This window comes from Accipiter gentilis, chromosome 23, assembly GCF_929443795.1.
Source record: "Accipiter gentilis chromosome 23, bAccGen1.1, whole genome shotgun sequence".
Lineage (NCBI taxonomy): Eukaryota > Metazoa > Chordata > Aves > Accipitriformes > Accipitridae > Astur > Astur gentilis.
In genome coordinates this window covers 16,836,508-16,862,565 of record NC_064902.1, presented here as the reverse complement: position 1 = coordinate 16,862,565, position 26,058 = coordinate 16,836,508, and the positions used below count along the sequence as shown (strand labels likewise).

General features: G+C 42.9%; 2 protein-coding genes across 8 annotated transcripts in view; one reads left to right on the top strand and one right to left on the bottom strand.

Annotated features, from left to right (window-relative positions):
- The first annotated feature begins 8,913 nt into the window (after positions 1 to 8,913).
- Positions 8,914 to 17,201, top strand: PSMD6 (proteasome 26S subunit, non-ATPase 6). Its single transcript, XM_049826757.1, has 8 exons — positions 8,914 to 9,125; positions 9,751 to 9,956; positions 10,512 to 10,657; positions 11,754 to 11,973; positions 12,082 to 12,190; positions 13,371 to 13,539; positions 14,890 to 14,967; positions 15,107 to 17,201. Exons 1-8 carry the CDS (start codon positions 8,981 to 8,983, stop codon positions 15,201 to 15,203), a joined length of 1,170 nt encoding a protein of 389 aa, XP_049682714.1. The 5' UTR covers positions 8,914 to 8,980; the 3' UTR covers positions 15,204 to 17,201.
- Positions 17,202 to 20,946: 3,745 nt separating this feature from the next.
- Positions 20,947 to 26,058, bottom strand: part of ATXN7 (ataxin 7) — a 91,664-nt gene continuing 86,552 nt past the window's right edge. For all 7 annotated transcript variants that reach the window (XM_049826090.1, XM_049826094.1, XM_049826088.1 and 4 more), the window contains one exon: positions 20,947 to 25,136. In XM_049826090.1, coding sequence (XP_049682047.1) covers positions 25,119 to 25,136 — 18 coding nt within the window. In that variant the 3' untranslated portion in view covers positions 20,947 to 25,118. The remainder of the gene's footprint in view (positions 25,137 to 26,058) is intronic.

Sequence of the window (26,058 nt, the reverse complement as noted above, 5' to 3'; positions counted from 1 at the left end):
GCTCTCTCGAACACAGGGGAAGCTTCCAGCAGCTTCTTACAGAAGCCACCCCTGTAACACCCCGTCCCCCGCTACCAAAACCTTGCCACACAAAACCAATACAGAAGTGCAAGGAACACGGCAAAAAGAAAAGTCCACAGAGCAAGAGATGAGGAGGGGAAAATCAGGGCAGAGGTGAAAGGAAAATGGAAATTGAGAGAAAAATAACCCCATGTAAGAGGCAATTCTAATCAGCTACAAAAGGGGAGTTAAATGCAGCCCCAGTTGCAGAGCAGCGTGCCATGGAGACAGGCAGATAAGTGCCACGGCAGCAAAGGCTGGATGCTGCAGCCAGCCAGGGCTTTACAGGGCGCTAACCAGGTATTTATGAAATACCATCGAAGCACAGGTTTCTTTACTTCTGAGCAGCTACAACATAGAAAGACACCAAATGGAACTAATTTCACAGGTTGTTTTACTCAATAATGTCAAATCACAGCTGAAGAAGATTAAATATGCAACTAAAAGTTACCTACATTGCCGTAATACCACTAATAACACTAACATTTATAGAGGACTAAATTATGCTTTGCTTAAGGCCTTTCTCTCTGACCTTTGAAGGTTTGATCTCGAGACATGATGTAAATCATCTGGAGAGTTTTCTTCACCTCTACCAGATGAAGGCTATTCCTATTCTGGGAAAGCAAGGTTAGTCTTCCAAATAAAAGAAAGAAAGATGCTGGAGGTACTTGGGCATCCAGGTTTTTTGCTTCCCAAAGTCACTCGGACACCTCTGTGCAATAGCAAAGCAGTCTCCATCAGCCGAGGAGCACCCTCCAGAGATGGACTCTCAGTTCCCGATGGCTTTAATTTTCTGCACACTTATTAAAACTGACAGAAACCCCCCTAAAGTAATAATCCAGCTATTTTCACCCAAACTGAAGTTTCTCTGGCTAGCAACTTGCCCATTAGTAAAAGTGCAACACTGAGGGCAATCGGTGCTGGGGCAGCACAGTACGGTGCTGTGAGTGTGTACCCTCAAATCCCACTCACCCTGGGACTGGTAGTGCACTCAGAAGAAGGAAACAAGAGCACTTTCTTCAGTTACATTGATGTTCAAGTCAATGGGCATTCCGTAGATTCTCTCCAGGTACACCAACATGCTGCAGCAACGGCCAGAGCTAATTCCCTTATGTTTTAGAGAAGTACCTTGCCCTGTGAACTTCGCAGGATGTTCAGACTGTGTCGACTCCACCATTGGGTTTATTTTAAAAGACAATACGATATTAAATCATTGCACTGGTGTTTGCATTAAACACTGCTTCCCTTGATTAATAAATTTGTGCCTGGTTTGCTATGAGATCTCAATATAAGTTATACAACGCTTCTCAGCCAAGCTTTTCTTTGCATGATGTGAAAATGACTTGTCGTTATAAAGAGTGAAAAAAAAAATAAAAATGAGGCTGTGTGTTTGAAAAGGAGCTGTGGAAAATACATCAATATTTGCAATTACAGTGGCAGCTGCTGCTCTGTGAGCAGTCACGGATGAAGGCTGCTTTCCCACAGATTCCATACCCCTTCTCCCCACTTTGACCCCACCTCTGCCACAATGATACTCCCACCTCTTCTTTCCTATGTGCCTCACACCTATATATTTCCCACCCCTCCATGTACCCTGGAGTCCTTGCTGCTGGCCACGTTCCCCAAACACCAGCTAAGCAAAAGGCATTGCTAGCATGGGGCACTGAAATACAGGCACTGCAGGGTTAGCCAGAATGGCTGATGCTTTCCAGTTTGGATCTGCCCTACCTGATCTGCACGTAACTTCAAGGAATTGGACATTATTGAGAGCTCATGACATCTACCAAATTAGGTTCAAGGTGACCAAGGGGTTCAAACGTATTAGAGCACAGAACCACAGACTGATGGGCAGAGGGTATAATCGCATGAGGCTATTGCCTTAGAAAAAGAAGCTTAAAAAAATCATCAAAGGACAAAAGTCACTAAGGCACTGCAGGGAAGGCTGACAAGGCTGAGCTAAGGAGGAGGAAAATGGAGTAACTCCCCAGAGGACTGAAAGATTTCAAAATCCTTGCTCTCCATTTCAAATTATCTCAGTAAACTGATAACTATCACAGCAACCGGCCAGCAACCTGAGGATTTAAATAAGCTTTTTACTACCAGTACATATAAACCCCAATGAATTCAAAACAGATAGTTTATTTAAAGATCACATTATATGTACTATAATCAATATCCAGATTACAGCAGGGCTGTTGCAAGGAAAAAGATATAACTGTAGACATGTAAAAACTCTTCAGTTTGGACAGAGACTGGGCAAGAGTAATCAGCACTTCTTAAAGTCTTAGAAATGTAGTGAAAGAGCTGGAGTGTGTGTAATTACCAGTGAGAGGCATTGTAGCAGAGCAGATAAAGTTAATTATACAGTACAGGAGCATTTTCAGTTGATGTGGTAGTAATCATAGTCAACAGAGAAATGCCCAACAGAAGAAACTGCATACAATAAAAGCAATCATGTGGTGAATGCGTACTGCACAAATTACCTAAAAAGCAAAGGTAGACACAGACACACAGCTGGAGCTGACAAAAATAAAGATTTGTGGATTTCTATGTGCAGCAGAACACCTTAAAAAGCAGCAGACCTTACCCCGTGGATGGTACCCCCCAAAACTGTCACATCAGCCTGGAGGAGGTATCAATATTTGTGCTCCATGCGGGGAAGCAAGGGCCAGATCCAGTGCCAGTCTGTGACAATAGTCGCACCGTTTGTCACTGGAAACACCAGTTATGTCCTAGGTGCTGCTGCTGTGTATGAAACAAATATGCCAGCGGGTTGGTCTAGAGTACCAATTTTCTGAAAGTAAATCTGTAATTAGGAGAAAAGATGCAGTAAATTTCACTTTGAAGTTCAGGCTCGCAGGCTTCCATTTTGTACAGACCATTCAACGTCTGCATCCACCAGTCTGCATTAAAAACAGGCGGGCTGGAATACAGGACCTAAAATAAAAGGTTCAAGCATAAATCGTTTGTGTGTGTGTATATTTACACATCTCTACAAATGCCATTTTGGTGTCTCTTGGTTTGATGATGGGACAGACACGGCACAGGATTTCACCTCGCCGTGCCGGCAGTGCTCTCCCACTCCTCATTACAGCCATTTCACCCAGGAGCTGTCTCTTCACATATGTTTTTGTGGCACCAAATACAGTGGGTTCCCACCTGTTCAAAACCAGCTTTCCCCCCAAAATTTCCTGAAGCAGTGGCATTAAATAAATGCAGCCTCAGGCAGCAGGGTGCCATCACCCTCCCCGGCACCCAGGGCTGCCGCAGGCACGGGGCGAAGGAAGAGGCTCCCCCTCCCATCTCTACCTGCCAGTTTGATTTCTCACGGCCGTTAGATATTAACAGATTTCAGGTCTCTAATTAACGATGCGGTTTTATCCTGTCTTCCCCGGGTAATAAACTCCCCCTGACATGGCTGTTTGTTGGAACACCCCTATTAACAGACTTTAATGCTGTAAAAGACTTAATTTGGGGACTATGTGAAATGTTGTCCTTCAAAGCATCCTGATGTGCTAGTGGGGAAGGATTTATTGATTTGAAAATAGGCAGATAAATAAATAAAAGACACTAATTGCTGTGAAACAGATACCTGGCTGATCAGATGCAATTAGCAATACGGAGAGGGTGACAAAACAACATCAGGGAGGTCAAGAGATGCAGAAATCCCACTCCAAGAGCATTTTCTAACTGTCCTTACACTTGTGCAGGGCTTGTCTAATGTCAGCCGGCCAGCAGAGCTGCACTGGCAGAGGGCTTGACCCTGTGCCTTTCACTCCTTGCTAATACAGACCGAAATTTCTGAGAGCCAGACTTGCAGAGATGAGAGCCATATCTATGCCAACAATAATTACTTACGAAAACTGATAACTTCTAGGAGCTTATTCAGAAGAAATCAATGCCTAACACCTGTAGGTTTATATAGTGCAGCTGTGAGTATCGCTGTCAACACTTCCACTACTGAAGGATGAAGAATGAAGCCAGACGTGACTCAAGTGCCATCTTTTCCAAAGTTAAGTTAAAACAGCCCTGCAAATGAAACAAATGCATCGGCCTTGAAGATGCCTGAGGATCACAGCAAGGTAAGAAACTGAAATTGGCATCACCGAGGTGAGCCTGCAGCTCGCAATGTGATGGTTGTGGACAAAGAGCTCTTTGTTGGAGCACAGACACGCCAACCAGCTCCCAGGACCCTTCACGCCTTTCACGATGGGAAATAAAGCCATTCAGCAACACTTGGATCCGATCCCGGGCCCTGCTGCGGATCCTGATCTGCTGGTAGAGGATGCTCAGCGTGCCAGGGTAGTCCCTGTCTCTGAAGCCCAGGAGAGCCAGGTAGTGGCACAGGACCTCCGTGGAGAGGAAAGCAGAGAGCTTCTGTGACCTGCTGCTGGCAAGTGCCACGTACCCTGAGGTGTTGTGAGCCTTTTCCCTTTGTGGGCCGGGAGAGAGGAGCCCCCGCACCTGGCAGGGCTGGATGAGCGGAGGGAGCAGTGACAGCCGGGGTCCCTGGCTCCATCCATGGCACTTGCAAGCAAAATGCTCGGATCCTGACACTGCCATAATGGGTGGCTCCCTGCAAGCAGCAAGTCAGCGTCCAGCCGGTCACAGAAGCCTGGACATCAGGCGGTGGCTGGGAAGGGGGACACTGCAGGTTTTGGGTGCTCTGTCCCAGCTGTGCCCCTGCAGAAGGCTGGCGGTCCCCAAAGCTTCTGGTCAGCATTGTCTATAGCGGGGCTTCACTTTGCACGCTGGGGTTAAAAAAACCCCCGGCAAACCAAACACCCAGAAGGTAGAGATGGAGCGCAGTTATTGCTCTAAAATACTGTCACCTTGTGGCAGCTCAGCCGCAGTCAGATACGCTGCACTCGATGTGCTTTGCTGGACATCAGGGTGGCCTGGGGATGGCTCTGAGGGCAAAGGGCTGGCCAGGACATGACAAGGAGCAACCTCACACAGGGACACAGAAAGCCACCTTGCTCTGGGTAGCATTTAGTAAGAGCTGTTACTGGGGAAGGAGGAGATCTGGAAATCTGTGTTTGTGCTTCCAGCTCCGTCTGTGGCCTCCCACGGCTGCAAAAATGGTAACCGGGGGGGAGGGTGGCATTACTTGGGGTGCCCATGATCACCTGTGACTGTCTGGAGTACTGATCATGCAAGATGTGTCCACCCAGGACCTGCAAGGAGCAAATGAACCTCTCTGTGTGCTTGAGCATCGCTGGGGGGAGCGCGGGGTCTGCACCATCCTCTGCAACGCCAGGGCAGAGGGAGTCCTCTGCCACAGGGAGGAAAAGTCAACTTGTCTGTTCCTTTCAGACACCAGAGCATTACGATACACTGTGATTTAATGGGCAGATGGCAGACCTCTGCTCCCTGTGAGAGGAGCGCAGCCATCAGCTCCGTGACAGGCAGCACTGGCCTGTCAATGGCAAATACCACCGTATTTTGCTATTTTTAAGCTTGACCGCACAGCTAAAGGGGCTGACAAACCTGTCCTCCTCCAAAATCACCATCGGGCAGAGGAGACCTCCTTGGACGCCCTGAATGCCACCAGAGCCACCCTTGGGGTTGGTGCGAGCAGGAAGGCGGACAGGATTAGTGCTTTACGAGTCCAGAGCCATAGGGAGGTGCTGAGGAGCTCCTGCCAGCTGCAGGAGGGGCTGGCTCCTACTTTCAGCTGGATAACCAGGGGGTATTATGCCTTTTAAACAACCTGCAGCACATCCATTCCGTCACTCTTCAAGCAAGAGCATCATTAGAGTTACTAGGAGCCACCACAGGGCTCCTCACAGCCCTGCCACATCTTGCAGGGAAGGAAACAATCATTTGAGGTCCATTTGAATGCTGTAAGGCCACATGAGAATTACGGTCACCACAAGGTCTCATTTCTTCATATAAATATTTGAGATATAAATATTCTCTCTGAATTTCCTTTCATGTTTAGCAGTGAATGTCACATGTATGTAGCCGGCTCCCTTGCTCCCAGTTATGGCTTAAATATACATAAATATGAAAATGTGGGCAAATATTTACAGACAATAAATGCTAGGGGGTTTTAATTAACTAGTGTTTCATATGCTTACAAAACCAAACACAACATTTTAGCAATAACTAAACCCAGGAAAATTAAAACGCAGCTCCCTTACTCTTCTCACACCTAGCAACTTATTTTGGGGCCAATTAAGAAGTGGCAAATCCAGGAATGGGAGAAGGAAAAACTTTTTCTCCCACAGTATATAATGAAACTGTGGCTTTTACTGCCACAATGAACTGCGGATGCCAAAAATGCAGTGATGTTGACAGGGCGTGGGTATTTCTACAGACAGTAAGAATGGCCAGAGCTATAAAAGTTACGAATGACAGGAATTTTGGAAGAGAGGACGTCCTCCAGCTGCGGTTGCAAACCAATCTTTATTAGGGATTAGGAAAAGACCTAAGGTGACAGTCAGGTTATCTGCTTACAAGGGAGCTGCATATAACTTTCCCCCTTCCACCCAGCACTGGAGAGACCAGCTGCAATAACTGGACATAGGAGCTGATTCAAAATTTTTTTTCTTTGTCAGTTTTTGTGAGCTAATCCCAGCTCAGCTGCTCACATGAGTAACGCTCACCCGTGTGTGCAGTGCCTAAGCATATGAAACATCAGCCTTACTTAGCAGAAAAAAAAGCCAACCATCCTTTCGTTCCTAAACAAGGCACGCTAAGAATAAACAGCATACCGCAGCTCTGGAGCACACTGCCCAAGAAATATAGCTGGGGACAAGATTCAAAAGAAAAAAATGCAAGAGGCCTAAAAGTGTCTGTCATAAAAAAAAGACCTAATTAATAGGTCTCTGAGCAAATGCAAAGGCCAACAGGCAAATAATATAAACACTGCTGCAAAAGATCTACGTGCAGTTCTCTGCAAAGCATCAAAGCAATTCCTTACTGCGCAATCAATACAAAAGTGATTGCAACTCAAAAAAAAGAAACAGAAGACAAAAAAAAAGGACTGCTCCTAAAGAAACAAAAGAGCTGCCCAACTTAAAACACAGATTCTCCTTTATTTCATTATGAAGCACTGGAACTACAAGCCAATGACTTAAATGAAGGAAAAAAACATCAGAATCAACATAACAAGTATTAGCATTTATCAAAAATGCAGCAGACAACACTTCCTTCTAGCAAGCTTCTAAATAATTCACACTGGATATAAAGAAACCAATCTTGGGAATACACTGTGCCAAAACAGCCAAGGGAACAGATTCTCCCATGACCTAGACAAAAAACGCAACCCCAAAATAGAGGCACTGGCAAGAAGCATTGTGTTTAAAACCCAATTCCAGCAAAAGCCATCATTTAAAACCAAAAACTGCCTGGAGGAGTTCAGCTGGGCAAGCAAGCGTGGTCCAGGCTGGGCTGGCTGGGATCCTGCATCCCACAGGACAGCCCTGGGCACCCAAAAATGCCCTTTGCTGGGAGCCAAGTGCCCTGTGCCTGTCCCACCGCCCAGCTTGGGCGTCCCCGCTCCCCCAGCACTGCTCGGGTAGGGGAACAACCCGACAGCCAGCACTGCAACAACCACAGCCGGCTGTGTTTTGCTCCAAAGGCACCAACTACATTTTTATCTTACTACAAATGACACACACACAAGGGAAAACAGGGGCTGACAGCTACAGTGTCTTATAGGATAAAAAGGGGCTTTGACTTAGGGTAGCACGCGGGGCTGAACCTTAACAACTCCCCACGCAGAAATCCACAAAGACACATACGCTGCTGCGCCCATACGCCCCATCTATAAAATTTGGCACAGCTAATTTGGAGGCAGCCCCCGGAGGGCAGGACCAGGGCTGATGGTGCGGGGTGATGCCTGTGGACCACCCGACCCCGTCGCTGCCCACCCACCTGCCTCAGCCCTCCACCACCAAGGGAGAGGGCACTGGCCAGGAACACGCTCCAGACCCTGGTACCAGCAGCGTGCGTTGCATGAGGTCAGAAAAGACGGAACCAAAGATATTTAATAAAGAGATGGAGAAAAGTTGAGAAAAGCTAAACGGTAAGTACATGGGAAAGCGGTCCAAGTGTCAGGGGCGACGCTCCCCAACCCAACCCGTATGAGATATAACCAAAACACGGGGGTTTAAAGCCCCTTTATTTGCCTTCTGAGCCACAGCCGTGCTTTCGGGTAACATATTCCACCTTTTTTTCTGCAACTACGAAGGCTACAAACCTACTTCTTCCCCCGCCCCCAGCAGAAGCTGAAATCCGTTTTAGGCCTCTCCCCCCGCCTTGTGTTCAAAGCCTCGAACACCCGAAAAGTCACTCTGACCCAGCGGAGCGGAGCAGCATACACCGGAGCCGAGGGGAAGCGGAGGACGGACAGGCCCCGGCCACACGGTGGAAGCAGCGGGGGGCCTGTGAGGAACCCCCCGGGCAGGGAGAACTGCGGCCGGGGGGGGGGGGGGGGGGGGCATGCAGCGCGCTGTGCAGCTGTCTCCCCTACGGCCTGCGCCGTGTGTGCCCAGCCCCTATAGCCCACACTATGCGCCTGCAGTGCCCACAGACCCGCACCCACTCAGCCCCTCAGAGCCCACCTGCCGCCCACCCGCCTAAACCCACGGCCGGTGCCCCCCCCCCCCCCCCCACCCCGCAAGCCTAGTCCCTGCGAGCCGCTACTGCGCATGCGCGCCCCCCTCACAGCGCACACCTCCTCTCCGTCCGTGCGTTCCCCCCCCCCCCGCGCAGACTCGCAGGCACGGCCCCGCGCATGCGCGCCCCCCCCCCCCAGCACCACCAGACCTCCGGCCCGGTAGGGGTCGCTGCGAGGCGGAAGCGCGCTGCCGTTTCCGCCCGTCGCGGCTGAGTCACTGGGCCGCGCCGCCGCCCGCCCGCCGCCGCCGCCGTCTCCCGGAGCCGAGTTGCCCCGTCCCGTCCCGCCGCCATGCCGCTGGAGAACCTGGAGGAGGAGGGTCTGCCCAAGAACCCCGACCTCCGCATCGCCCAGCTCCGCTTCCTCCTCAGCCTCCGGCCCCGCGCGCCGGACCCCGCCGCTCGCGACGAGCTGATGGCGGCCGTGCGGCTCCACAGTGAGTGCGGCCTGGTGCGGGGAGAGGGGCGTCTGTCCGTCTGCGGGGTGCGGGGGAGACTCGCCCTCCTCCCGTGGAGGTGGGGCGGCTCTGTCTGTCTGTCTGTCTGCCCAGAGCCGGCCTGACTGTCTCTGTTCATGTACCCCAGGGGCCGTTGTTGGGGGGGTGGGGGGTGTTTACACGTCTCCCAGCTGGAGGGTTTCAGTCTGTCCCTGGGGAACGAACAGTCCGGGAGCAACGGGGAGGGGGAGCGGGGGTTTGGACGTACCAGCGTGGTGCCTTGTCCCCAGCCCTGGCCGCTGTTAGCATCATGCGGGAGTGTTAAAAGGCCGGAGCGGAGCACTGGGGTCCACTGCGCTCGGGGTTGGATAAGTAGTAAGGAAAGCGCAAGTGGGAGAGGTGGGAAGAGAGCAGTGGTAGAAAAGAGTCGGCAAAAAGAAGCGTGACAGGCAAGGCCTGCTGAAACGCTGGCTCTGTCATGTCTGGTTTTAATAGGTACCTGATCATAGAAAGGATGTAGCCGGCACTGGCAATCAGTCGTGTTGTCCTTCAGTGCTCTGCTCTAGAAACATGCACACACTTGTTGCAGCAGTTAACAGCAGAAGCCTTCCTGCTTTTTGTTCAGATATGGCCCCGTATTATGAAGCGCTCTGCAAGTCTCTGGAGTGGCAGATAGACATGGATCTGTTGAACAAAATGAAGAAAGCTAACGAGGAAGAATTGAAACGTCTTGACAACGAATTAGAAGATGCGGAAAAGATATTGGGGGAGAGTGAAATCCGAGATGCAATGATGGCCAAAGCTGAGTACCTGTGCAGGATCGGGGACAAGGTTGGTTCATGGCAGAGGCTGTATGGACTCACGTTAAAAACACTGCATCTCGTAATCCTCTTAGCTAGGCAGGTTCTAGTGAGCGCTAGGTGACTTGCAGGGCATTTTCTCTATGCACAACTCAGACATAGATGGGAGATAGGGAAGGGTGTTACTGAAATATTTAAATTACCTAGAAAAAACCCAAGTAGCCCTTGAAAGAAAACATTTTTTTTCTTGAAAAGGGGAAGTTATTTTCCATTTGCAGATGTTATTTTTCACTTCCCTTGTGTCTTTAGACTTTTCTAAGCTATTTACATAGTGCAACTTAATTTCAAGTTACAGAGTAGATCTTCATAGTCCTTAGATTTAAAAGATATATGAGGAACAGCTCTTTTAACTTGATTTAAACTTTGATTCTTTAAGATTATTCAGAATGCATAATGTTAGAGTTCTGTGGGAAACGAAGAATGTCACGGCTATGAGCGGAACACAAGGCGTGTACTTACAACAGATGTTTTGTAAATATTCTAGGTACTTTTAACGTTCTTACAGTAGAAAATACTATCTTGTTAGGAGGGAGCTTTGACTGCCTTCCGCAAGACTTATGACAAAACTGTGGCACTGGGACATCGACTGGATATCGTGTTCTATCTTCTAAGGATTGGCTTGTTTTACATGGATAACGACCTCATCACACGGAACATTGAAAAGGCAAAAAGGTACTGCTTGGGTTGTTTGAGTGCACTAAAGCACTTTTGAGACAAACTGTAACAAAAGAAATGGAAGATAAATACCTTGCTGTCTAGAAATGACTAAGACTGGTTGTGAGACAGAACCATAGAGTGATGGGTGGGTGGGTGTTACCTCGTACTAGAGAGCTTCCTATTCCTGGATTTTTTTTATGAGGGGGAAGAGAAAAGAAAGATTAATGTTTTGTGTCAGCTATTTTCTAGCAGCTGACTTGATTTTAATTTGTAGCCCACCCCCCCCCACTCTCACTTTTCTGTCACTGTTAGAAGACAAATAACTTTGGGTGCGGTTAGATTGTACAATAAAGTGCAGTGCAGGATTGCTACCTGAATCCAGCTGCTGCCAGTACCACCTAGCTGGCTCTGTGGAGTACCAGCATGTCCTCTAGAAGCCAGAGCTCAGTGTCAGCACAGTGTGCTTTGGTGCAGCTGTCCTTCCCGTCTTTCCTCTGCTAGCTTCAGTGTCTCCGTGCTCCCAGCATTTTGAACTTCAGTGGTTCCTGTAGCAAGCTGCTGTTTCCAATCTCTTTGCTGGTGCTGTGAGACACCAAGGCAAAGGGGTCTTCCCAGTTATCGCGTTACTTGAGCAATGATCTTTTGTGTTGCCTTCTCAGCAGATTTTGTCTCGACCTGTGCTCCTGCTTATAGCCACATCAGTTTTGTGTTAATACGATTCTTGAAAAGTGGCACCTTTAGATTTTTTCTATGCTGCTAGTTGGACAACTTTGATTTTAGCAGCATAGGTAGCGGAAATATATTGCCACAGCCGAGGTTGACAGTACTATTTACCTGCACATCTCAAAAGACTGTTGTCACAACTTTAGAGGCTGTAAACTTTTCCTTTCAGTTGAAACTTGCACTGTGCAAAAGTGTCTGGCCTCTCCTGTCCCAAAGAAGCCACTTTCCTATCCCTGTCAGGTGTACAAAGCCTGGACTGTTTCAACAAGCTGTAACATAAAACAAGTTATTCTTTCTGTAATCACATGGTATCAGTTGATTTACTGTACTTGTTTCATATAACTTAATACATTTACATAAGTAAATATTTCTTTTTGTTCTATTTAAGTCTAATAGAAGAAGGAGGAGACTGGGACAGGAGAAACCGTCTCAAAGTGTACCAGGGCCTTTACTGTGTAGCTATTCGAGATTTCAAACAAGCAGCAGAGCTCTTCCTTGATACAGTTTCAACATTTACATCCTATGAACTTATGGATTACAAAACATTTGTAACATACACCGTCTATGTCAGCATGATTGCATTAGACAGGCCTGACCTTAGGGAAAAGGTAAGGAAAGCAGATGTAAACACTGGTTCAAACAGACACGGTCTTTCTTTAACCTGTTTATCTCCAGGCTGAGAGTGATGGTATTTAAACGTGTTTGTTTGTTTTCAGGTTATTAAAGGAGCAGAGATTCTGGAAGTGTTACACAGTTTGCCAGCTGTACGACAGTATCTCTTTTCTCTTTACGAATGCCGTTATGCAGCCTTTTTCCAGTCATTAGGTAAGGCTGTGGTTTTTTCCTACAACACTATTTCAGGTGCTTCAGTTATTTGTTTCAGATCACCCACAACTTTTGTGGAGTAGCTACAGTCTAGAACTAGAGCTATTTTATGCCGGAAAAAAAAAAAAAAAGGTGGTTGTTTTTTTTTAAGAGTGACCTAAAATTTGCTGCTCTTTGATTTTTCAAACCAACCAACCAACCTTTGCATACAGTAAGCTTTTTGAAACATCCCTTCTGATTAAGTGGAAAAGCATTTTGAAAGTGGCTATGGAGCACTGTCTTAGCTGAAGAGCTGGGTCGGATGGGAGAGCTTTCATCTCTGAAAGTTATAGGACTTGTAGTCTAAAGGCCCTGAAATCTCAACCTGTGAAAGAAATTACACAGAATGTTCTCATTATTATTATCATTGGCGTTCTGCTCTGGTTTCTATGTAAAAGGGTGACACTGAAGAAAAGCTTTTCAAAAAACTCATTCTTGCCAGTTCTCAGACTGCTTGTTTTCCTTCTGTGAGATTTAGAATACAAGAAAATAAGATACTTAGAAAAAGAAAAAAAAAAACCAAAACCCCTTCATTTTGTGGAGGACTAGGCCTGATGAGTTTAAAAGCTAAGGGCAACATTCTTCTATTGATAGCCTTATCACTAGCTGAGAACTAAAACTGTCAGGAGAAAAAGTCACTTCAGTGCCTGGAAAACCTTGTAATTAATTTAAGAGCTAGTACCAGAAAGTTAATCTTGCTTCCATACCCAGCTTTGGGTCACAGTGTTTCTTCAAATAGTTACATTCCAAGTACTGCTTGTTTCCCAGCACCACGCTGCTCCTGTGTGACAAGCAGATTCTGGCACTTGCCTTCAGTGCGGTGGTCCTCACGCAGCAGAAGGGAGACTTAGCTCACACCCTGAAAGGATTCTCTGCTGACAAACAGGGTCTCATTCGCTTTGCAACAATATTGTTTGTGTGTTATTACTGCTTCTAGAAGTGATATGGATTACACAAATGTACTTCTCTATAGTGTAGAATACCTTTCATATCCTGAAGTATGCAAGCATACAGTATAGTTACATTCACACTGATTACTTATTAACTGGTGTTATGTATTTTATTTGCATAACTGATATTTCACATTTTTTAGAGATTACTGACACATTTTCTTTCTTCTTTTTTTTTTTCTCCTTTTCAGCTATTGTAGAGCAAGAGATGAAAAAAGATTGGCTGTTTGCACCTCACTATCGATACTATGTACGGGAAATGAGAATTCATGCATACAGCCAGCTCCTAGAGTCTTACCGGTCATTGACGTTAGGATACATGGCAGAAGCATTTGGAGTCAGTGTAGAATTCATAGATCAGTAAGTTATTTGGCTTTTTAAGTTCATAAAGATCTCACTTTACACCTTTTAATTATTTATAATGATCCCATTATGAATAAAAATCTTTATTCTACTTTGATTCTAAACATGCAAAGTTATGTTGCTATGGAAGAGCTTGGCTAAATGTAAGCAAATCATATGTTTCAGCAAAGAAAAGAACTTGATTGCAATCTGTCATGACAACTTTTCCAGAATTTCTTTCACTCTAAATGCTGTATGAGAAACTAGTCTTTTATTAATAACTTTGTTCTTTATGCTGCTAGATCTATTGACCTCCATCTGCTATGAAACTTAAGATTTTAGAGGATGACTTAGTTCACAACTATGTGAAAACTTAACGGTTACAACTTCAGGGATCTGCACATTTTATGTGCCCTACAAGTCTCCTTATGTAGTTTTATTTGCATTCTGGTATGTGGACAGGATCTGATATTTTTCACTTAAATCAAACATACCCTGCAGTCTCAGTTTGCAATTCTTTTCTAGTGTAAAACCAACAGATTTAGATCATGATGAAAACTAACTAATGTGAAGTAAGAAATTGACTTCTACTCTATGTACCTGAAACATGTACATGAAACACTGTTTCAAATGCCTTCACATGAGTCATTCTTCTTTCATAGAGAAGTTTCAGATTTCCTAACATAAAAAAGCGTTACAGAAATATGCAGAATACAGAAAATATGCTTGAAATATTCAGACATGAATTAATAGGTGTTTCAAGAGAAACCAAATACCATTCAATTCAAAGGTAAATGTTTTAAAGTCATACTAGTTCTTATGCTTCCCAGTAATTTACTACTAGTTGTAACTTGTCTTACTGTTGATCACAGGAATATTTTCTTCTACCATCAGTCATGTGCTATAGATCAATGCTGGTTTAAGCAAAATAATAATAAAGCATATTTAGAGCTACTAGAGAGTAGGGAACTATTAAGAGACTTTTCTAATGAATCGACTGACATCGAGATATTTACCTCAGGATAAATTCTGAATATGCACACTACATGACTGTTACCTTTGAATTTGAAGAGTAGTTGATGCTAAGCTAAGTGATAAATTTCACTAATTCAAGTATGACACTTTGGCCTGAGAAGAAAGTACTAAGACATTTTGCATTCAGATCACTAGAATAATTATTCTTGTGTGTAATATCTTATGCATCCTCATCTTATTAAAGCTTGGATACCTTAGGAAAATATATAGGCTGTTGCTTCAGAAACACTGTGGTGATACTGCTGTTTTGTAATGGTAGGTTCAGTGCTGTTAGGTCTACAAGTCCTTGGTGAAACATGATTTAACCAACTTGTGTTTTTTTTCTTTACTTAGGGAGCTTTCAAGATTTATTGCAGCTGGGCGATTACACTGCAAAATAGACAAAGTAAATGAGATTGTAGAAACTAACAGGTATGCCAACAATTCCTAGAAATCATTTTTGACAGCTCAGTTGAATTCTATACATTTTGATGACACTTATTACAGAAATGTAAGTGTCTTGGTATAAAACGTGTTCTTACTTAACTTTTTTTTTCCTCACTATTCCTAGGCCTGATAGCAAGAATTGGCAGTACCAAGAAACCATCAAGAAAGGAGATTTGCTGCTAAACAGAGTTCAGAAACTTTCCAGAGTAATTAATATGTAATTTTTTAATGCAAGGGAATGCAAAATTTAGATGTTCAAAACATTTTAGAAGTAACCTATAAATATATTGTATAACTTGGTATACTGTAGGTAAAAAAATTACTGGTGAGAGAGGTAGTGCTTTTACTTTCCACTTCATTATGTAAACAATGTCTGTTTTGGTGTATGGATCCTAGTTCATTTATTAAATATATGATACAGTTGGTCATCTCTTGTAATATACTTTGTTCCTTTACTTGACCGTATATACAGCTTTCAATATTTAATAGCAAAGCAGGGTCAAGATCCGTGAACAGAGAGAACTAATGGTGACTCTATGCTTGCTCTTTTAAGACTTCTGTATTTGAATCAAAAGCAGAAAGAATCAGTTACATAATAGTGAAGTAGCCAAAAATTTTAGCTGAGGTGGTGCACTGTCCAGACAGGACGAACTCTTGTTACGAGAGGATTACAGCTTAAGGGAGAAGGAATAGGGATGAAAATGACTGTGGTGAAGCAACAATATAACCACGAAAACTGTAAGGACTATAACTTTGGGTACATCTTTAACTGAAGTAGCCTCTCCCTTAAAATGTCATTTTTGCTAGCTGTTAAAAAGAAAGTCAGCACATAAGCAAAGCATTAACAGTTGTAATTACTTCCTCTGTTAGATTTGCAGATGTCAAAATTATGATAGGAACAGTGGAAGATACTGTTGTAGTTTGACACAACTGATCAAATACCATAGGGGGTTATGATTTCTTTCTTCACAGCTGCTGAGGAATAAATGTTTCAAGCAGGCTGCTGCCATCCTGATGACACGTGGTTTCTGGCCGTAACAGAGCCTACAGCGGCAGCTGTTTAGCCTGCTGGCTGGGCTTGGCTTGTGGTTTCTTTTTTCCACCCAAAGAAATCTGTGACTTAGTTCTGTTAGCTGTTCGATGCCGTTGCACTTAGCAGCAGAATCCATTTACTGTCTGTGTTCATCGCGACTTTTATCCTTGAAGTAACACCAACAGGTAGATACACCCACAGACTGATCCTGATGTTTGGAAGCTACTGTGCAACAGCTAGGACAGCATGGAATTTTACATGCCCACTCCTCTTACTGCGAGATCATAGAAGAGCGCCTGTCTTTGAATCACTGCCACCTGCTCAAGGTTAGACTCCTCAGCTGCATTAATAGGGTCCACTAATATTCTCTGCTGCACTGTTCTGAAATCCAAAATACGACCTAGTGATTTTTGGTTTTCTTTCTCTACTTACTAGAAGCTAGTATAAGAAGGTATTTTTGTTTTGTTTTATTTCCAAGTAGCAGCTATTTAGCTGGAGTGTAAAGATTTAAATTTCAGACACTACTGATGAGAAGAAATTCTGATCTTCACTTTCTTTAGAATAGTCAGAGTAATAAAGGAGAATCCTAGTTTGTTTACCATGTGGTCAGCTATTTGATTCTGTATTTTGTGTGTGAACACACATATCACTTCTTACAGAGTTTTAATTAATTTAGGCCAATATTCAGACTTCTCAGATTATTGCAGCACTGTCTGTTTTTCTAGATCTGTTCCATATCAGATAAAGTAGAGCTAGGTAGGAGTTCTGGCTGCCTTTTGGTAACAACTTTTCCACCTTCCAGACATGCAAATGTTAAGCTTGTCAGAAAACCGTACATACTACAGAGGGTATGGGCTGTAGGCTTCACTGAATTGAGAGATTTCATGTCTGGTGCAGGGATGGATTTTCCTTTCCAGTATCTTGTACTTGAACTGGCCTTTATTAACTAACTGTATGAATGCTTTGCAAAATAAATCTCAGGATTTCCATGCAGCTTCTGTATTACAACATAGACTTTTAGCTGTAAGCTGAAGGGAAAAGAAACTTACTCAAGAAAACTAGGCTAACATAGGCTTCATTCACTCAAGAGAAATCTTGCTGCTCTTTTAGTGTAGGTAAAAGCAACAGGGGGAAAAAAAAAGGAGAAATGGCTACTTTGTAAGGAAAATAAAAGTATTACTAAAGATTCTTAGTGTGCTGTAAAATATTTGCAGAACTTTCACTTCTTTTTACTTTATACTAACCATCACTATCCCCCTGTGGGAGCCAAGTGTTTCAGGATCTGATGTTCTCTGCTGAGGTAGATGAAAAATCAGAATGTTCAAAACACAAGTACACATACCCTACCAGAGCAAAGTGAGAATTCAGTTTTGGTGTGCCTCCAAGAAATTAATTTTATTGAGAATCTTTGTCAAGATGTCAGCATTATCTAGAAAAATGCTAACTGTACAAGAGACAATTTTTAAAGACCTCCTTTAAAGATCCCAACTTGCCTTGTTCATTTTCTGACCTCAGCCTATGTCCTGTGAAGGAGGATCCGGGAGGAACCTGCAGAACTTCTTGACAAAGCTTTTTGGGCCAAGGCCTGGCAAGAAAGTCACAGCAATTTTACCTGAACAGGTTTAAGGCTTTCAGCAGCAGTTCAGCCTCACAGCTGTGCCAAATAGTGGGATAAATTCTGGACAGTTGTAGTGAGAAGCAACGCCTCCTGAAGTCCATAGCTGGATGCAGAGAGCATAGTCAGAGCAGCATTTACATTGCTCACCTGAAAAAAGCAATCATGTGGTATGTAGTCTTTTTCTAAAGAGGGGTCCAGGGTGGTCAAGCCTTGTGCTGATCAAGGACATAATTTTTTCTGTTCTATCATTTTTGACTGCCTACTTCAATTTCCATGTCAAATCAGAAGCAGTAGGATTTCTGCTTCTTTTAAACCCTGAAGGAACTTCACGTTACCTTTCATTGTCCTGTGGTCCTGTTAGTTTTACATTTGGTTTATTTCATCTCGTGATTTCCATTTAATTAACTCTAATATTGTGAGTGGTGCTCCAGACACAGCCATTCATGCCTCAGTCTTGACACTCTTCCACAGATTTATAGTCCACATGCCAAAGTTGTACATTCTCTCTCGTAATTTAAGCTTGTGCAGTTCCTTCAACTAATGCCATTCTCCAATTTCGCTTTGGAAGGCTGACTTCATACGAGCCACAAGATAGCCAGAATCAGATGCAGATTTCAAGGTGCAGCCACACCACAGAAACGCTTTCCACCTTGCTCTGCAATACGTTCACTGCCATTAAGCTGTGGGAACGCAGGAGGGAAGGACAGGAGATGGGGTGCTGTAGGGTTTGTTAGTAAAGCTCTGCTACGAAGTAGTTGAAATCTAGTCTGTGTGCAAACATTCCTTGGGTGTCTCTGCTGACCTGCCAACAGCTCCATTTCTTCTCTCACTGAACATTGGGCTCTAGAGTTTAAGGTCTAGCCTTGCAGACAAGAGACAAGGCACTCGCTTTTGGAAAAAGTCACCTGTTGTGGACAGGAAGGGATGCAGTTGAAGGGAGCTCAACTGCAAAATGGAGGACAAAGAAAACTTCCAGCACTGTCGGAGCGCACCTAAACTGAGCAGCAACGCACTGTCCCTGCTGATGCTGAAGAAAGCTTTCCTAACAATTTGGCTACAGATGTCAACTCCAGCCATTTCTCATATGCTTGGACAAAGCTTTTTGACTGCATTTCTCAGGCCAGTTTTTGTCCTTTGCAATAAAGTTTGAATCCAGGTTAGTTTGAACAACTTCAGAAAAGATTTCTTGAGATTCCCCTGAAAGTTGGTGGGCCAGAAAAAACATAACAAGCATATGCCGCTTTTCCGCGACAAAGATCCCATGCTGCTTGTTAGGAACAAATCCAGCAGCTAACACAGTTCTGAGCCAAAGCACTGAGAAAAGCATTCAGTCAAATTAAGAGTCCCATGGTGGATCCTACAAGCCACGTGTGTTTGATTATTTGTTGCAGCAGAACGTGATAATAATGAACCAACAGGAATTTGCATTTAAATAAAGCCAGTTGCAAGGCCTTATATCTGTTGTTTCAGTAGTTGGCGTAAGTAACAGCGGCAACGCAGGCCTTCAGCCTACAAAGGCAACGGGGGCCAGGGCTGTTCGCTGTCGACCGGGCTGTACACAGCGAGGGCAGGGGGCCAGCTTCGCACCCCTGCCTCCAGCGCTGCACATGCTGCGGGTGCAGGACCAGGATTTAGGAGTTTTTCTACCAAACACAGATTGTAGCCTTCGAGCCCAACACGTCTCCACCAGGAGAAGGCTGACACGTTCGGGTCCAAAGGATACATCACCAACTTCCACTTTAAATGCAAAGGGCATCAATGATAAGCGCATGTGCACAAAACCATGCACACAGAGCCTCTGACATTTGGATTTGCATTGCACGCGCTATCAGGCTCAAACTCCTACATCACCAAGCAACTCTTCCTGGATATAAAAACCAGAGTATTTTCCTATGAGACAATCAGTGACAGGATAGAAACTGCTTTCTACCCACTTCGGGGAAGTCTGTTTACAGGGCTCTACTCCAGCCCCTGTTCAGAAGGCACTTCTCATGGCAAACCCCTTTAGTGAACTGATCAGTCACTGGGAGAAGCGATAATTCCCCGAGCAGCTCTGCGCTCTGCCCAAGGTCAGGGCTCCCCAGCACTGCACCCCAGGGTGCTGGTAGCGGTGCCCAGCACAGCAGAGGAAGGGGACAGGGAGGACCCTCCAAACGTGCAGAGCTCCAGGTTACATGGGATAAATGCACCTTTTTTCCTTTTTCTTCAGCTTACCAGTTTTAGAGGATACAGGACTCTCTTTGAAATGCAGTTAAATGCAGAGTTAATCCTTCGATTCCGAAGCAGACGCAGACAGCCGAGTCACGAACGTGCCTGAATGCGATGACAAGCAGAGAGCTCTGCTCCGCTCCGCGAGCTCCTGTCTCCTGCACGCCCCGTGCTGCCGTCACTTGTACAGCACAACCAACTTCAGTGCCAACAGCTTATATAGGATGGTGCAGACATTAGAAATTCATACTGGAAAAGAAAGGTATTTGCAGGAAGGCGAGACAAAAAAGAAATAAAAATCTTCAACCAACACAAAAGGTAAAAGTAGAAATAGAAGTACTACTCATTATAAAAAGACAAAGCAAAACCTGCTTGTCGCCTGAACCCCATTTATATCTTGTAGCATTTATTCCGAATACCAAGGAAAACTTTGTTCTGTCATAAGAGGGAAAAAAAAAACCCCAACCCCAAAAACCAACAGAACAGAGGAATGGGGAGAGAGAGAAAATAAAGGAAGCACTGCCATGGAGGTAACTATGAATTCCCACTGCACTAACAGGGATTTTACAAACCACTCCTCAGCACATGCTAGTCCCGAGTCACATGCAGAGAAAAACATTGCAGGAGTATTTAACCCATTGAATTGACACACTGGATCACTGGATCTTTAAACTGTGAAAACAAAGATGATACTTTTTTGGAAGTAAAAAAAAAAAAAAAAAAAAAAAAAAAAAAAGAAATACAGCCATTCAACATACCGCATTTGGGTTGTAAAAGCTGCTGCTCATTATTCTATTTAGTAAACAATATAAAGCATGAACTTTAAGTAACAAAACATCCTTTGCATGGGAAAAACACTAAGGACTTGATACAGGTACCTCTCAAAAACAGGTACCAGAAACCCTGTAGGATGTAAAGATGCGATCCTACCAGGCTGGCTCTGTAGCCGCTCTCGCGATGCTGACGTACAGTGACAGAATTTGACTACATCCAATTCTCCGAAATTAGTTCACATAGGCACCGATACAGATAACGTTTTCCTTTAATGGTGAATGATTTTATAATGAAGCAGAAACATATAATGTATTCCATGCAACCAACCTCATTTATTGAAAAGTCCTAATTTTATTGCCTTGTTTAGTAACATGTTTGTTCAACAAACTAATCTTTTTCAGGAAGCAAAGCACAACTTTTTCTTATAAATAGTATAAATTATTTTATTTACAGAAACTTGTTACAAAACAAATAGACTATATATTTATTTTTCTTTTAAATATCCAAAGTAATTTTTCTATCCCATGACATTTGTTCATGTACTATACAGCAGCCAACACAGAGTTCAGCTGATCAGATGCTCTTGATTATGTATACAAATTATCAAACTATTCACACATTTTACACAGGAGATTGCTTTTAGAACCAGGCTCAACACCGAGCAAGATGCTTTCAAGGCCTACATTCACATTGACATTATGTAGTGCTCATTTTAAAATTATCTTTAAAACGTAAAATATCTTGCACAAAAGGTAAAAATGATTATTTTCTGCGGAACAGTGAAACATTTAAGAATCTTTCTAAGCCCAATTCCCTCCTCCAGGACAGAATGAGTGAAAGACAAGAGAGAGATTCCTTGGCAAGAGAACTCTTACAGGAAGACAACTGCCTTAGAAATGTCATTTGGAGATCACATCTTTTTTTTAAATGGTTTTAAGAGGTACTTACTTGTTTTTTGTTTTGTTTTCCTGGAATATCAACTGTTTTGAACATTTCTATATTATTTCATTTATGAATACCACCCCCCTCCCTGCCTCCCTTCTCAAAATGAGACAGTTAAATAAACTGCTGGTTAAAACCATATTTCAAACCCTTGGCATTATATTAAATATGAGTTATCAATGGGATTGTTCCAACACAAGGTATTCTAATTAAAAGATTTCACAAAAGTTACCAGCATAATTCGCTTTCTTTTGTCAACCCATCTCATTAATTTCAGAAAAAATACCTATATATGTATGTGTATATATATATACACGCACACATACATATATATACACACACATATATTATATATATAGGTGGAAAAAGCAAGCTCCAAAATTTCAACTGAACATTCAAGTCTTTTAAGGAGAAGCTGTCTAAACAGTCCAAGCTTAAAACTAGTTATATCAGGCACTTTCAGTTTTTCCGTTAGTTTTAAACCACATGAGACCCACACAAATGCGCACGCACACACACGCACACAAACACTAAAAAAAGAGAAGCAGTGTGTCACTTAACTAAATGTAGTCTTCTGGGAATCAGGCAACTGATAAGCAATGCCGTATCGACCATTTCGGCTCCAGTCCTGCGCTCGGGTTCCTGCGGCAGAACCCGACCGCAGGACCTGGGCAATAGTTTGCATGTATCCACTCCCAAGACATGAAAAGGGACACAGCTTTTTCACAAAACGGAGGCATCCCTTAAGTTGCGAAGTAGGCATGTTAACTATTGGCTTGGCAGTGAACCACTTCAAATTATAAAAAGGTATTTGCTTTTTTTTTTTTTAATTAATTAATAAATAAATACTAGATGATCTCAATTGTACCAAAACTGGATATAAGAAAAAAAGACCTGTGCAAAAATACATATTTAAATATGTACAATCAATTAACAAAATATGTCTTCTGAAATAGGGATACTTCAATATTTATAATAGAACAAGAAATTCCAAAATAAAGATACAAAAGTATGTTTTTTTTTCTTGTATAATTCTTTGTTCATCATTGCAGCAATTTTTTAGGTTAAGAAAACTGCAGGAGTCATAACGAGAAGTTGGAAAGACTATAAAAACTGTATCTCTTAAATTAATACCAAAATCTGTCTAGAAACAACCCAGCCACTGCAAATTCAATTTTGCAAGGAAAATTAATTTTAAGCTTCCTTAATTATTTACAGTAAGAACTATGTGACAATAAAAGCTTCAGGTCAGGAACAATGTTCTGCTTATAACCAAGGTCTAAAACATAATATTGAAGCAGGTCTATGCTCAAGGGCAGACAGAATTTACGGTGTTCTAACTCTTTACTCCCAGTGGCTTAAACCCACACGACGCAGGTGACTGCAGACGCTGACTCTGTACGAGCAGCGATCAGGAATTCACTTTTTTAACACGTCCGCATGCTATCGAAGGAGCACGAATTTGCCCTCATGCTTTCAGATCAACAGAACCTTAAAAAAACAGAGGAGAGTTCAATCACAGACTTGCTATTGCTCAATCTTGCCAAATTTTTGTTTCCTTTTCCTTTACCTTTGTGTCTATCAAGAGTCAAATTGCACTTGTGACTGACGCTATCCTGAAGTGGAAGCTCTGCCCCAGGGACTTCATCAGAGCGTGGATTTCACTCCAAATGTGCAGGATTTAGTACGCTTTGATTTCTCTTTGTGGCATGTCACTTTGGTTCCTTTTACGTTAAACCAATTGCAGTTCTAACAATCCTTTCAACAAGGGCATCTTATTAAATTCGAATCCTTTTGTTCCTGAAAAGTTGTCTATTTTTTTTTTTAAAGTTTGCATAAGAAGTGTCTCTAGTACGTTGCTTTCTCAATGTGATCTTTTGTATCAATTCAAAGTGTCTGCATAGAGGCTTCTTGTTGTTTTGCTGTGTAACAATGATTTCATAGCAAGTTCAGGTTAAACTGAAAGCATCGTTAGGTAAACAACTAAGCAACTGCTACTCAGAGTGGCTTTGGATTCCCTGATGTACTACTTGCCACCAGAACTGGGGAGAAGGCTGGGCTACGCGAACAATTGGACAGGCTCAGATTGTCTCTTCTCAGCAATAGCTGGTGCCCCTTTAAGGCAGAAAAAAATATCTTCTTGGTTAGGAATTTGTTTTCCTTTGCTTTGCCCCCTTAATAAAAGTTTAGTCAGTTTTGAGACTTTACCTGATGTTTAAACACTTAACAAAAACATCCAGACGAATCAAATCATAATACAATAAGCCCTTTAGCGGAATTCACTTTCGAGGTGTTTTGAAGCAAGACAAAATATTTCATAAAAATTGACTGGACTATATAAAACTGTGTAAAGCCCCCTTTATTCATAAAGCCTGGGTAGGCGTGGGATGACTGTGATGCACGTATCTGCGCCTTACGGTGAACTCTGCTGTCAAATTGGCATTTATTCCAGAATTTTGAAAAAAAATCTGAGTGGTTGAAAGCATAACATGTTAACGATTTAGTTCTACAAACAAGGCATAAAGAAACTGACTTTTATGTTTTTTAGAAAATATTTAAATACTTTAAATACTTATTTTTAAAAGGGCTATTTTTACCCGCTGGAAGGTAAATCCAGCCTAATTTAACCAATACAGTTGTTATTTTTTTTTAAATAACAAAGGCCTATGGTATACAGTATAGGTCAATAAATACGTTCTTTGGGCATATAGTTTTAGAGGTTATTTGCCTTTGTCTGTTTGATGGTTTGGGATTTTTTAAAAAACAAAATTATCTTACTTTCTTCTGCAGTCAAATCTTATTCAAAAGAATAGAAAACAGGTTTTGTATCATGCAAGTATGACATTTTTATACTTGTTTTCGGATGGCCTCAAACAAGTTTTTCTGGTATTTGTTGGGGTTTTTTTGTTGGTTTGGTTTGTTGGGTTTTTTTAAACTCCTGATAGCTTCTTATCCCAAATTACTTGCAAAAGGCTGGGCAAAACACAGACTATTTTTTGAATTGTGCTATTGTTATATTCCATTAAAGGAACATTGCTATAAAAACACTAAAGCCATATTCCCTTCTTGAGGGCTTCTTTCCATTGTGCCTCACACATTCTTCCCCCTTGTCACGGGGTCCTCGCCATTGAGGGTGTCTGTCTGGTTAGCTATCACCTACAAAAGACACCATCAGTATAAAAAATAAGTCCACAGTAACGTTTATTTCCCCCCAGAAAACATTCGTTTGCCCAGCCAATCTATGTCAAATAGTGGCAAGATGATGTACTCCTGTAAGTAAAATCTCACAGATTTGTAGCAAACAGTCCAGACCACCGTTAACACTGATAAGAGCAATTATGTGGCTGAACTTCATCCAGTGTCCATTTCTAGAATATTCGCTGCTACAGACATGGCTTCAGGGAAATTCCTTGTTTAAGTGACAGTCCAGTAGATTTCCACACCTGAGGACCATGGGAAGTTGGGAAAACTCAAGGCATCTTGGAGTCCAGAAATCCAAATGGAGGTTTTGCTTGTAGTGAAAATTGTCCAGTTCGTTTCTCACCACGGTGCATTCAGCTATCAGGGACGTGCCTTTGGCTTTTGAGCAAGCAAAAGAAAGAGAAGGATGAGTGAGCCAGGCTGTTATAGCAGATGCCCTTAGACGTTTTTTGGATAATGAGATATTTTGGGGAGAATCAGCAGGCACAATGTGACACCACTAACATGCGGTTGCCTTCTCTGAGACTTGACAATTCTCAAGCTAAAGCTCTTTAAAGTTACAATCGTTTCAGACACGATTTCCTTCCTTAATTCACTCAAGTTACATTTCTCCTTTATTTATATTGCATAGTTGAAATAGTAGCTATGAGAAAAGTCCAAATGAATTCAGCCATCTGAAGGCGCTTTTTTTGTTACAGTAAACAAAACGTTATGGTGAAAATCTTCCTCTATGGCTGAAACTGAAGATTAAGAAACCATTCTGAAAAACCTCTTACTGACCTCCTAACTCTCCAGGTACACAGATTTCAGGTTATTAGCACCAGACGCAACAAAAAGTTTCTTTGGTTTTCAGTCTTGAAAAATCTAGTTCTAAAGCTACTCTCTAAAATTCCATCTTCTACACTCTCCTCCAGCTGTATCAAATTATTTTTACCCCTCCAAATGATCCTTCAAGTCAATTTGAACAGTATTATTAAGAAGTCTGAGCTACCAGTTTCTAAATTATCTCTTATTCCAACTTAACAAGAACTTTCTCTTCCAATACACTACTTTTCCACTGCAATTTGTTTAAAAAAATCAAAACCCCAAACTCATTTTTAAAATGGGATCTTACATATTCATGAGATCTGCTTCCTTTATAGTAAGTCTGTTTGCTTTACCGACTCAAAAGGTTTCTATCTTATTTATAACATTTAATCTCATTATTACTACGAACTTAGCCAATGACACCTTGGGATAATAAGCTTATTTTATCACAGTATCACAGTTCTGTTATCAGCATCATTATGTTCCACTTTGT